This window comes from Pelecanus crispus, chromosome 2, assembly GCF_030463565.1.
Source record: "Pelecanus crispus isolate bPelCri1 chromosome 2, bPelCri1.pri, whole genome shotgun sequence".
NCBI lineage: Eukaryota > Metazoa > Chordata > Aves > Pelecaniformes > Pelecanidae > Pelecanus > Pelecanus crispus.
In genome coordinates this window covers 63,821,332-63,834,552 of record NC_134644.1, presented here as the reverse complement: position 1 = coordinate 63,834,552, position 13,221 = coordinate 63,821,332, and the positions used below count along the sequence as shown (strand labels likewise).

At 39.0% G+C, this 13,221-nt stretch overlaps 1 protein-coding gene across 1 annotated transcript in view; it reads right to left on the bottom strand.

Moving 5' to 3' along the window:
• ADCY1 (adenylate cyclase 1) overlaps positions 1-13,221 on the bottom strand; it is a 153,348-nt gene that overhangs the window by 77,851 nt on the left and 62,276 nt on the right. Inside the window, exon 3 of the mRNA XM_075705746.1 lies at positions 10,963-11,081. Within this exon, the coding sequence (XP_075561861.1) occupies positions 10,963-11,081 (119 nt within the window). The remainder of the gene's footprint in view (positions 1-10,962; positions 11,082-13,221) is intronic.

The window sequence follows — 13,221 nt, the reverse complement described above, 5'->3', positions numbered from 1 at the left end:
CAGCTTTCATCAATGTTAGCAAGGTTTGATGTCCAACAGTTTAATCTGCCTTAACAATCCCTACACATCTGTGATGATAAGGGGATATAGTTGAAAGAAGCACAGATACCACTGTGATAGAGAGAATAAAATTTCTTGTGCAGATCCTGAAACTTGAGAGTATGGAGCTGTGATCCTTTTAATTATTTTGATGGCTTCATCTGTTGGCAGAGGCCCAGAGCCCGCTGCAGAAACCTAACGCATTTATCTCCAACACCCAGACTATAAATGTCAAACAAGTCTTTATTTATGCAAATGCTAACAAACAGTTCCGTGCTACATGTCCTAGGTATACGTGACACAGCGTAAAACTTAGCTTCCAAATGGTAAGTTAAATTAAGCATTATGTACTCCTCTTTCTCTCAACAAACCTTCACTCTGTAGATAAAATAGCAGATGCTAGAAAAGCAGGACTAACAAGTCTACTGTTTCCCGTTCACCATAATCAAGTCTGAACTCTCCCATGAAGCTACAAAAAAGAGCAAATACAACTCCTGACTCAGCCCCTGTTTTCTATAATTTCATTTAACCCAGTTGCTAAAATTTCTTGTCCACCAGAGCAAGCTAGGTAACATATCCCAGCACAAAAACGACTCATCCAAAATTCAACGGCTTTAATCTACAAACAAAACCTCTATGTTGTCATGTTAATCCTTGGGGCAGTCTCCCCACTCTCTTCTCCTTTGACCATGCTTTATGAGAACATTGCTCAAGATGGCCCCGGTTCAGGGAAACAATAGCTATTCCATTCCTATGATGTTTAAACACAACAAAAAGGCTTCTTAAAATCAAACATTCAGCATTTAGTCAATTTTACTGGTTTGTGACTCTGCTATCATGAATGTGAACCAGCCAAGTGATGGGTAAGGTAAAAGGCATTAACAGAGTACAATAACGCCAGCAAAGTGCTCTGCATATTTGCCCATGAAGATCTACTTATTCTCTTAATTCTGGACTGACATCCTTGTTGTTTGGCAGCCCTAGGATGGTCTTTCTGGAAATTCATCAGTTAATATCAAACCATCCTCCTAAAGTCCTTGAAGATTTTAAAATGTACTTAAATGTGCATCAAGGTCTTTCATACAGTTTACTTTAAGACTCATTTGCTTTATGACCTAAATTCATATCAGAATTCATACAGTTGAAAAAGACACAGGAAAAAACAACTACAATTGTTGCAAACCAACATGTCATGCAGTTTCCAGGTTTTAGTTGGTATGGAGGGGGAGTGTAGATGTTATTTTATAACAGCAGCTTCTGCTAGCTTCTCTGCCATTTTACATCTCATCCTTCACACATTCTACATTTTGTTTTTATTTTTTCCTCTCACACACATGGAGCTCTGATACTCTAAAAATGACATTGAAACTCATTAGCCAGTACATTTTATTTTAGCTAGTGCGCTGATCAATATTATCTCTTGCACTTCTTCACCTGTCTGTGCCCACCTGTTGCCTCTTCCTTTATGACTTGGACTACGAGTGTTGTGGGGCAGCGCCAACACTTATTCTTTATTGTACAATGTCTAAAACAAATTAGGGCAGCATCTTGGTCTGAGACATGGGGTTTTGACTATGGAGTCAAATCACCCATCTGATGCAATAAACTTTTTTTCCCCTGTTACATCCTGCTCAGTTTTTTTTGGAGTGTAAAGGACACAGGAAGCCTTTATAAGGAGGTGGCAAAATCGGCCACAGGGAGTGAGAACAGAAAAGAGATTATAATTCTTGCTACAGCCATTAAAATTATGAGGGTACTAAAGAGAGAAACAATAAGATGTACAGTGCCAGAATTCCAGTGATACGCCTTTAGTGTTTCCAGGGCCAAACCTTATTTTCAAATATATTAAAATATTTTCAAAGTCTAAGTCCCCACTTGTTTCTCAGCAAAACACAAATTAACACTGAAATTCCCTTTCCTTTGATTTGGATATATTATTCACACAAAAATAATGAGAGTCTTAAACATAGGCCATGTCTAACATTGATATACTTGGAAAAGTTAAGACAAAGCAACTACAGAGTGACCTCAATGTTAAGGCACATTAATCACTCCTGTAGATGCACTCATTCAAGACCAAAGTAGCCTTGGTTCACTGTAACTTAATTGCTAATTGCCCTGGAGGTTCACATCCTCAGAGAAGATTAAACTAGAGTAAACTGGGGCTACCTTATTTATGCATGAAAGAGTCCTCATAATGGTATGGTGTACAAAGGAACACTTCACAGTGATTGCCAAGTAATTTTATTTAAAAAAATATATATTAGCATATATAGAAACAAGAAGTGAGAAGCTACCCATTAACAATTGTTTCTCTTAAATACCATTCAGGGATATGACTCTCCCTGCTTTAATTCCACAGAAATCTTAACAATGCCGTTGGGGCACTCCAGTGAAAAACCAAAAAACCCAATCTCAATTAAACTGCAACTATTAAAGAAAGAAGAGAAATGAAAGTGGAAAGAAAGTGAAAACAAAGGACAAAGGTTACTTCTGGTTGTTCAACAGCATAGCTTGCACATGATTCAAACACCACTCTCCATGACAAGTGGTGTAAATGTGATGGTTAGCAAGGCTAAGTAGTTATTACAATGCTAAGCCTGGTGTTGCCTCATTGCCCAGGGGCTCAGCAATGCTCTTACTCCTCTGTCCCACAACTGAGCAAAGGGACCCCAAGGAGCTATCATTCTCTTTGCTTGTGGGCTATACCAAAAACTCTACAATCCTATTATCTCTTTGAGATAATCAGCATTTGTCCTGTAGTTTTCAGTCATACCAAGATTTTACCAGTAAGTTCACAGGATCAGGAAGTTTGTCTAATCTGGTAAAAACTTAAATCACTCTGACTTTTAGACAGACAAGTTATTAGTGTCATAAGTTACAACAGCATGTCAATATTCTAATTAAATCCTAGGGGGAAAAATAATCAATTATTGAGCAGTGCTTTGTCAAACTTCTATTCTGCTCTTGATTTTAAAGTCTGCGTGACGCCAGTGTGTTGCAGGAGCAGTGCTGTCCTGGGCTAGAGGTTTGCTTGCTCCTAACGCTGCCTACTTGCTTACAAAAGATGAGGAACATATACTGAGTATTACTAAAGTGCAAGACAGCAGCAGCAGGAGACTAGTTTGAAATCTTTCCTTCTGATGGCTTTATTTGGCACACTTTTGCTATTGGTTTTCTCTCTCAAAGTAACAGCTATGGTTATCCTTTCCATGACTTAAAACCCCCATTGCTCCTGTAATACCTTCTGCTCATGGCTAGTAACTGCTTGTTGGTGCAGCTGCACCTGGGTTAGTATTGCCTTTCTTCTTGCAGAGCTCCTAGAGCAAGGCTAAAACCCAGTTTTGACTCTAGCTTTTCTGTGGCTATTTTCTGAAACTTTTGACTGGTCTTACTCTCATTTAGTAAAATAAGCTTTAAACTATTTGGGGTTTTGTGTAATAATATTTTAGTTTTAACATTTTTTTAAAATGTAGTGATTGTTAGAGTGTAGCTTAAATACTCTCCACTGAAAACACAGCCTGCCTTTCTAACATTTACATAGACACCTTTCTACATTTGAGAGGAAAATTAGCTTATTTCTAACAGAAAGCTACCAAATATAATATGTTATACTAAATGGCTTGGTTTATTTACCAATAATACTAAATGAACTTACAACCATTATGTCCAAAACATTTCAAAATATACATAATTTCAAGAAGTTATTTGCAACTGCAAAAATCACCAAACTTCTCAATAAATTTATTTAAAGGAGTTTAGTTTGCTACAGAACATTTCCTGTGGGTAAGCTCTGCATCCAGCTCTAGGGCCCCCAGGCCAAGAAAGACATGGACTTGATAGAGCGGGTCCAGATGAGGGCCACAAAAATGATCAGAGGGCTGGAACACCTCTCCTGTGAAAAAAGGCTGAGAGAGTTGGGATTGTTCAGCCTGGAGAAGAGAAGGCTCCAGAGAGACTTTACTGCGGCCTTTCAGTATATAAATGGGGCTTATAAGAAACATGAAGAGAGACTTTTTCCAGGGTCTGTAGTGACAGGACAAGGAGTAACAGTTTTAACCTAAAAGAGCGTAGATTTAGACTTGACACAAGGAAGAAATTCTTTACTATGAGGGTGGAACAGGTTTCCCAGAGAAGCTGTGGATGCCCCATCCCTGGAAATATTCAAGATCAGGTTGTTGAGGGTTTTTAGCAACCTGATCTAGTGGAAGATGTCCCTGACCATGACAGGGGATTGGACTAGATGATCTGCAACCCTTCCAACCCAAACCATTCTATGATTCCATGATTCTATTTTTAATGGAGGTTTCCTATGGACTTTTTTTAAAGTTACCTGGAGTATTTGATTTGATATGCAAATAGCTATTTCTAACTGCTTCTGGTGTAAAAATTCTGAATAAAAGCAAAGCCACACTGCAGTGAGCAACCTCAAGAAAGAAAGCATTATAAACAGCCATTTCTCTCATCTCTGTCACAAACAAGGAGTTGAGCTGGTTCAGCACAGACCTACAAGTTACATACCTCATTATCTCATACTCCTTGACTATCTGGACCATTTCTGTGTTGACAAGCCCTGAGTCACCCCTCCAGGACGTTCTGTATTCCTGTTTCCTCCCCTGTGATCCCTGCAGGCAGGCATAGCCAGCACCTGCCCGGTGACTCTGCAGCCCTCCCGCAGCACTGCAGGAAGCTGCTGCACCTGCTAAAACCCAGCGTAGAAAGCCTGTGGCTTGGTTGAAGAGATTTAAGCTGCTTCCCAACTGTGAGTATTGACAGAGCAATCCTTTTCTATGTCACTCTATGGGAAGTTCAGAAGGAGAAATACTGCCAAGTTACACAAGACATTTAGGAGCTTGCAGGTGGTAAATGTTCACTTTTAACAGCATTCATTCATGTGCGTTGTGCACTTGAATAGTCCTGCTGATTTCAGTGGAGCCACTTGTATAAACAAATAATAAGCAAAATAAGGAGGGGTTGTATGCCCTGTTTTTTCCTTCCACTTGGGTCATTTGTTTAATTAGAGTACAACTTACAATAAGAATGATATTTTAATGGCACATGCTGCCTCAGAAAGGAACCTGTAGGGTGGGGTTTTTTTTCCTTAAAGATCAACGATAAGAGAAAATTATTAATATTTTTTTTCTATAACTCACTGCAGTGATGAAGACACAAATTAAAGAGGGCTGTTAAAACTAAAAACAAAGGGAGGGTTTTTTTTACAAAATAATAATTAATGAAAATTAGTTGACTGTGAAGTCTTACGAGCTCAGAAAGCCTACATACAAAAGCCTGACCATAGGCATCATGATCATGGCTTTTTAAAACTTTGGAATGGGTAAGTTAAATTAAAAAATTTTTTGAGTTCTCATGCTTTCTAGAAGACAGGACAGATCAGAAATATTTGCGTATAAATAGCTGCAGACTGTGCTCTGGCCTCAGACTGGGTCACAACAGCCTCTAAATGGCCACGAGGAATCTTTTTATTGGTAGCTTTGAATTAGGCAGTGTGTTGCCTGAAATTAATACCTCTTCTTACAAAGCAGCCAGTTTTATTTTACACTTGTAAAAATTAGGCTAAATGAAATTGCTGTACCAGAGGCTCAACAAATTGGTAGCAGTTCAGTGTTCACTTTGTTTCTCTCTTGAACATTATTTCAGTTACAGAGCACAGTGAGTTGTCTGTTAACAGACCAAGTCAGTCATATCCTCATCCATGCGTGTGTTGAAACAGTTTCATTAGTATCTGATGGAGTGGGAAAAGTCCATTTCAAAAGAGACAAACAACAAAAGGTGTCGAGGGCTCCATACAGGGCATATATTGTAGCTGAAACACAACTTGAAATTACTTAATTGACTTACAGCTGCAGGAAGAAATTCAGCCAGGAGTAGTGTAGCCACTGTACATATATATATAATTTGTAAATTCCTCAACCCTGTAGGGCCAGACAAGGGATAAGAAATAGAAATATAAATCCTACATTACTTATCCTAATCTTAGGAAAGAGCTGTCTCTTGTATATTACAAACAATACTCCTGAGCATCACAGAAGAGCTGTTCTGTTGGGGAGTCTTCACATATAAGCTGACATCTGGTCCTCACATCCTTCATTGTAACCTTGGCTGGGGTCACCCCAGTAAGATAACACCTATACTGTGTTGAAATGGCTCCTGAACTGTATATGGACTATTTCCTTCTCATGAAGCATCAATATTATACTGGTTGCAATTATTTTACATTCCTGATGCTTGACTTTAGTGTCTTTACTGGGTTCACACTATAATAATTTTGGATGTGCATGTCTTGTTTTGCATATTGCATTTGCATTAAGTTGTTTGTTTCCATTTAAAACACATGCACTCATTTCCTACTTTACAGCAATTCTGCTCAAAAACTTCATGAGGTAACAGATACACAAAAAGCCTCATTTCTTCCTCTTTGACAAAAAAAGTCATATCTCCTTCAAGATTATTGGGTAATATTCAGGTATTCCACACAAAAAATAGGAAAAGCAGCAGCATATCTGTAGAGTTAAGAATTTGTTGGCAAAGGACTGATTTTCATCAACTTGTGACAATTCCTTTTGACCTCTTCTTTGGGAAGGTTCCATAGATAAATATATTCTCTTCTAACCACTACCCTTTACACAGTGTACACAGGAAATAATATAACTTGCCCGGGAAAGAGTTCTTGTTCCTTTTTGCACAGGCACAAATATGTACAGGGGGTTGGAATGGGTAATAACCTTTTCTTGTACCATTATCTCACTTCCAAAAGTAAGGTGAATTTGGGCCTAGTGATCTTTCTCTTTTGATACGAAACTGCTTCTGAACAGAGAGCTTTGATGCTCTTCAAAAGTTAACAGTTAATGGATTGTGAGAGAGGAGAAAAAAAGCAGTTCTTTCTGTATCTTTCACTTAATCTTCAAATAATGCAAAAAAAATAGCAGAACCACCACAAAACTGCATTAGGAGAAGCCAAATAAAAGGAAGGGGAAAAAATGCAAATAAAGGTGATAAAAAGTTGACATAAACAAAATATTCAGAGCAATTAATTTAAAAATATAAAAGCTAAATGAAAAATAAAGAGTTACAGAACAAGGAAAGAAATTATCTCAAGTAGCCAAACAACATTTCAGACTGTGGACTGTCAGTATTTGTTTCTGCAAAGCTCAAGCAGTAAGCATGAGCATTGTGCAAAGGATCTGCTTCTATTGGAACTAAATTATAAAAGTTCAAGCTCTGCAATTGGAGGAACATTTGAGGGTTCAAGCTTTCAGCCGCCTTCTGCCCTTCTGACACTTTCAGTAAAGTTATATAACAGATCTTCCCCAAGTTACGAAGCTTGCACGTGTCTGTCTTAGCAGGAACTTTTTATTTGCTGAATGTGAGCATTTTGGAGGAGAAAAGGGTTTTTGCCAACAAACGACTACAGTTCCCCAGGGCCCCTGCAAGTTCCTTTGATGGCACTGTAGTTCTGCATAGGAAGCCATCTATTCAGTGTTCTTTTATGGGCCGTATTCATTAATGCCCTTAGAACAGTCTCAAATAGAAATATAAAGTAAGTTTTAAACTAGCCCCCCCTCCCCACAGAAATCTTCAATTGTTGTTGAAGGAATTTAGTGCTTTGTGCTGCAGAAAGAAAAATAAAATCTTGGGTACTAAGGTGGAGGTCTGAAGTGATTTCTAACTGAAGAGAGTTATCTGTGAGCAAAATAAATTCCTGTCTTTACTACAGATCTGGGAAGAGCTCATCGAAGCGTAACACAACACTGAGGGCTCTGCCCTCAACATGGAGAGGCATGTTTCCATTCCCTTCTGAAGGCAGCCATTAAACAACTATTTGATAGTTGGTAAAATACTTACCAACTAATTGATAAACCAGGGCTGTTGCCATGGTATATCTGAAATATGCCAGTATCTTTTCCCTGTCCATCATTCTCTTCTTACAGGGGTGTATACATATATCCACTGTAATGTATCCCCCTGTGTTTTTCTGGGAGAAGGTAAAGAAGGTAGCTGTATGAATCCCTTATTTTTCACATACAAGATCTAGTGCTTAAAGACCCTGTTTTTTTCAGGCAGATATTTAGAAGACTGAAACAGATGGGGTTTTTTGCTGGTGAGGTTTTTTGTTGTTGGGGTTTTTTGTTTGTTTTTTTTTTAATAGGTGAGGAATGGAAAAATCATGCAGTTACTACTTGCATGCCTACCTCCTCCAGCCTATCCTTTCTGGAGGATAATGCTCTGACACTTCCAGATATTTGCTGGGAGAAAAAGACAGTGTTAGAATAGGAAAGGTAAAAAGTGCAGCTCGTTTTCTATTTTCCACTGTGCAGCTTTGGGGTTAAAATCTCCAGGAATTTAGGACAATAGAGGGGCTTTTTGTTTGTTTGTTTGTTTTAATAGTGGTGTTTTACAGAATGCTTGGTTTGAAGAGGACAAGTGGTGAGAATAGGGGAGTGGTCTCTTAGGTCTGCCTGGTGTAGCACTGAACTGCCACTACTCAAAAGAAAAAAAAGTTGTTTTCATCTCCTTAAAAAGATAAAGCACACATCTTATTATTGGCACTGACCAACAGCAGCACTTCCCGGAGGGATGCTGTAGTGCTGTCCTCCACACTGGTGTCAGAGTGGCACCTGCAGGGAGGTCCCCCATGTCGTTCAGATCTGCAGTCACACAGCTCCTGCGGTGAAACTCTGGCCTACCAGGACCTGCTAGCAACAGCTTGCTGGGTATTCACTGGGACACTATGCCCCCCTTTATCTTTTTATTTTAATACAGTAGTTGCACTGCTGATATAAAAGGTAATACAGTTTCTTATAGTACAGATGGTGAGGGGAGGTCTCCTGTTTTCAGTTCTCTTCCCTGAGGATCTTTCCTTTGACATTAAAATGAGACCATCTTACTTTGCTTCCATTTGCCCCAAAAGTACCCTCTTAATGTCAGAGAACTCATTCACCTCTCCAGACAGGGTACTCAGGTTCAAAATCTTTTATGAGCTCCACATAGAAGCAGTGAGTAAGCCACAGCAGCCTTAGTGGTTATGTGAAACACCATTTCATGTAGAAAAAAAAAAAAGGGTACTCCCGAGATACTTCAAAAAGATCTAAGCACAAGAGAGAACTCAGAAGCATGATAATCAACCAGTCCAGCTGCAAAGCAATGCCATTCAAGAAGACTAGCCACACTGTAACTAATGCAGACCTGTGACACATACAAGATATAAGCGTACTAATCAGGATATAATTATCGTTGGCTTGCCTTGAACCTGAATATAAGTGCAACCAAAGTAGTATACATGTATTTCATAGCACTTGTGATGGCATAAGTAGACACAATTTTTATAAGTATATAAGCAATGTGATCACCAAAGGGACAAAGAAATATAGTAGAAGGCACCCAAGCAACAAAAATCTGGCAGGCAGCAGACAAGATAAGCATAAGTGACTACAAATAGACAGGACATCATCCAAAGATAGAAGATGGGCAAGAAAAAGAAAAAAAGACGAATGGTGTTCGTGGGGGAACAACAGCATAAAAGCATGAGGCATAAACAAGGAAAATTGGAGAAGAAGGAAGACAGCCCACTTTGATCTTGAATTCTCTCCTTCAGGAACTCTCAAGCCTGACTTTGGCAATTGAGAACCATCAAAGACTGTAACCAACAATGCTAACTTCACAGCATTAGCTCTGGGGTACACTTAGAGCTAACTTTAAATTGATTGTTAAAGACCAAGAGTTTGCTACACATAGTGATGATGATCAACTTTATGTTAGATTTAACCATTAGCAAGAAGTGAGCTGCTAATGAATAAATTCAGTAATGTTTAATTTTACAGTGTAGAACTGACCTAATTTGTCAGTCTTCTAAACACTCCCATCACAGCCATCTCTGATTCCCTCACTGACATAAATGCTATTAGTTGCAACAGCTTAGTCACTAGGAAGTGGTCCTTGCAAATATTAGAGTCGTCTCCATTGGAGATAGACTGAACCCCAAGAGAAGGAACTTACCAGTGGATGAGGGAGAGGAGAAGGTGCTAAGGGAGTTTACTCCTTTGCCACATGAGTACATGGTGCAAATCAAGGCAGCTCTGCAGCATCACTTATTAAGCCTGCACCCTGCTTAGTGCAAGGGCGGCACCAAGTAAACCTCTGACCCTTTTTTTGGTGTGGAAGCAAGGCACTTGCAGAAAAAGTAGCTAGACGCTACCCACAAGACGCACCCACAAGCACTGAGGGAGCTGGCAGATGTCATTTCAAATCCACTCTCGGTAATCTTTGATCACAGTATCATAAAACAACACCATTCAGTCAAGGCCTTTAAGGAATTTGTTGGGGGGGGGCAGAGAAGAATAGCAAATGAGAATACACTTTAACAACAACCAGTATAAACAAGGGCACTTGCACAACAGCCTGTTACTGAACAAGAGCAAGAAGTAGAATTGAGCCTCAGTCAATAACCTCTGAGGAGGAATGCTCATATGATGGGGACAGATACATAATTTTTAAGTTTACATCACACATTCTTTCTGTATGTCCATGCTATTACCCAGAAAATCTATTGCATTAAAAGTAATCCCTCCTACTATCAGGAAAATATAAATGTGTAAAAGTTACCATGCAAAATAAATACTTTTATTCACCCAAAACATAATACAGTACAAAAAGAATGACTATTCATTTGAAAAAAGTTGTCTGCCTCCCAGCACTACTATTCTAAGCCATTTATTGATTCACCATTTTCTTCTGAGAAGACTATTAAGTCTTCCTAGTGGTCCCATTCTCCCCCTCTGCATAAACAACAAATCTTCACTGTACTGCTTGGTTTTTTCCTCTAAGACCTGACTGCAATTGCACGTCACTGTATTTGTACTAAATATTCTCTGCTTTAAATTATTTCATGGGCTACATGTATCTTACCTAACATTGTCATGCCTTTGAATGTAAATCTTGTGGAAAATCCTTTCAGGAGGCTTCAGGAAATCTTCCTTCATTTCCATTGCAACATTCCTGGGCAAAAGACTCATCAAGAGACGTTCCTAAAAGAAAATGTAATCAACATCAGTTTTGTGGTATAGTGTGTGACCATTATTCAAAAGTTTTAAACTAGCAAACTAGACAATCTTTTCCTGATCTAGTCTGTTTCCTGAGAATTTCCACTGCATAAATAGTATGAACCATTTCTCTCGAACGTCTGCAGCCGGTGTGGGTGTCTTTTTTAAGTCTTCTGCAGAAAAAAACGCAAAAAACTATACAGAAAGGGAAGAGCCAGCTTCAAGACCAGATAATTGTCCATAATTTTCATTAACATCACAATGCTAATAATAACTTATTTTATTGTTAGTAGCATTTATCTGTCTGGGAAAGACTTCCCAGGATCATTTGCTATCCTTTTGTGTGTCCTATTTCTCAATATAATGAAAGTGTTACATTACAAGGACTGTGACAGCTGGTTATTAAGCAGTGAGAATGGATGATAGATTTATCCACAGTCTGAATCAGCAGAACAGTAATAAAGGTATAGCTTTAATGGCTTCGTATCCAGTGGGCAATGTCTGTTCCAGTCAGCTCAGTAACGGAATGCATCAGTACAAACCCCTGGTTAAACACATCTCTTCTTGCCATATCCACAGATTTTTAGCATAGGTCACTGACCTGCATAAAAAGGACCTCTAATGTTTTGGATCTTGTCAGTATTGACTATAAAGGCTTATGTAGTTTTTCCACATATTCTGCCGCATTCACAGGTACCACCTGGAAAACTTGCAGCAGGTGTTCGTAGGTGTTGTAAGGTGTCCTTAGATACCTACTTATGTTGTTTTCACATAAAAAACACTTTCAATTTAAAATGCAGTTCCAAGCTTATCCATCAGACCTGCTAGCTTCAGTCATGGCAACAGTCTGAAGAACGAATTCACATAATCACATCTCATCTGACTCAGGAATCCCAGGTTCCAGAGAACACAGGGAAAGGCTGTAGCAAGTAAGACGTACCCTTGGTGGAAGAGCAGGTCAGGGAATATTTAAGCAAACTAGACATACATAAGTCTATGGGCCCTGATGGGACGCACCCACAAGCACTGAGGGAGCTGGCAGATGTCATTGCAAAGCCACTCTCGGTAATCTTTGATCAAACATGGTGACTGGGAGAAGTGCCTGAAGACTGCAGGAAAGAAACTGTCACTCCTGTCTTCAAGAAGGGCAAGAAGGAGGACCCAGGGAACTACAGGCCAGTCAGTTTCACCTTGAGTCCTGGAAAAGTGATGGAGCTGCTCATCCTGGAAACCAGGGTGGTTGGACCAGATGACGTCCAGAGTTCCCTTCCCACCTCAACTATTCTGTCATTCTGTTATCTGATGATCGAGACCCACCATAATGGCAGCTGCGAGACATCACAGAAGTGCAGATCTTGTGCAGACCACATCCTCCTTTTATTTAAATGATGTTAAATAAATAAGAAGCAACAATTAACACTGAGAAGAGGGTATCTGCACAGGCAAGTGCTTTGTGTTGCTCACATGCACACATTCACCAGCCAAAACCACCAAATAATACTCAAAGGGTTTCTAATTTTAGTTTCTTCTGGAAGAAGATACATTGAATATTTTTGTCACCAAGGAATAAATTAAACTTTGCAGAAATGCCCTGGTACTTACTTTAGACTAAAGCTCCTTCATATGTTTGTGGTAGTTCATGTGGACTTGAGGCTAAGGATCATTAACTTAGTCTATTTCCTATTGTTGTCATATTTATACTAAGAATATTGCAAAGAATATGATGGAATAAAATATTTGTTGACAGTTCATGCATATATCAATTTCAGATTAACCAAACAGTCTCACATCTTGGTAGAAAATGGTTAATTACTATAATTTTTATGTTAATTGAATTAAGCATGGTTATATCTCTGCAGCAGAATTATATTTGGGTAACCCAAAATTTGGGTTAAAATCCAAAACAAATAGTTTCATCAACAGTGGACCTTACGAAGCTCTATCGCCCACTATTTGTGCCTTGCAGTTGATTTACTGTTTTAACTGAAACATACTGAGGTTGTAAAATGAGCTGACCACCTACAGACAATAGAGAATCCACACAAGAGAGAAGTTTGGACTGATAGTTAAATTCTCTGGTGCTTAAGATGGTATAAACTCCAAAAGATGCTGGAATTTCATAAGT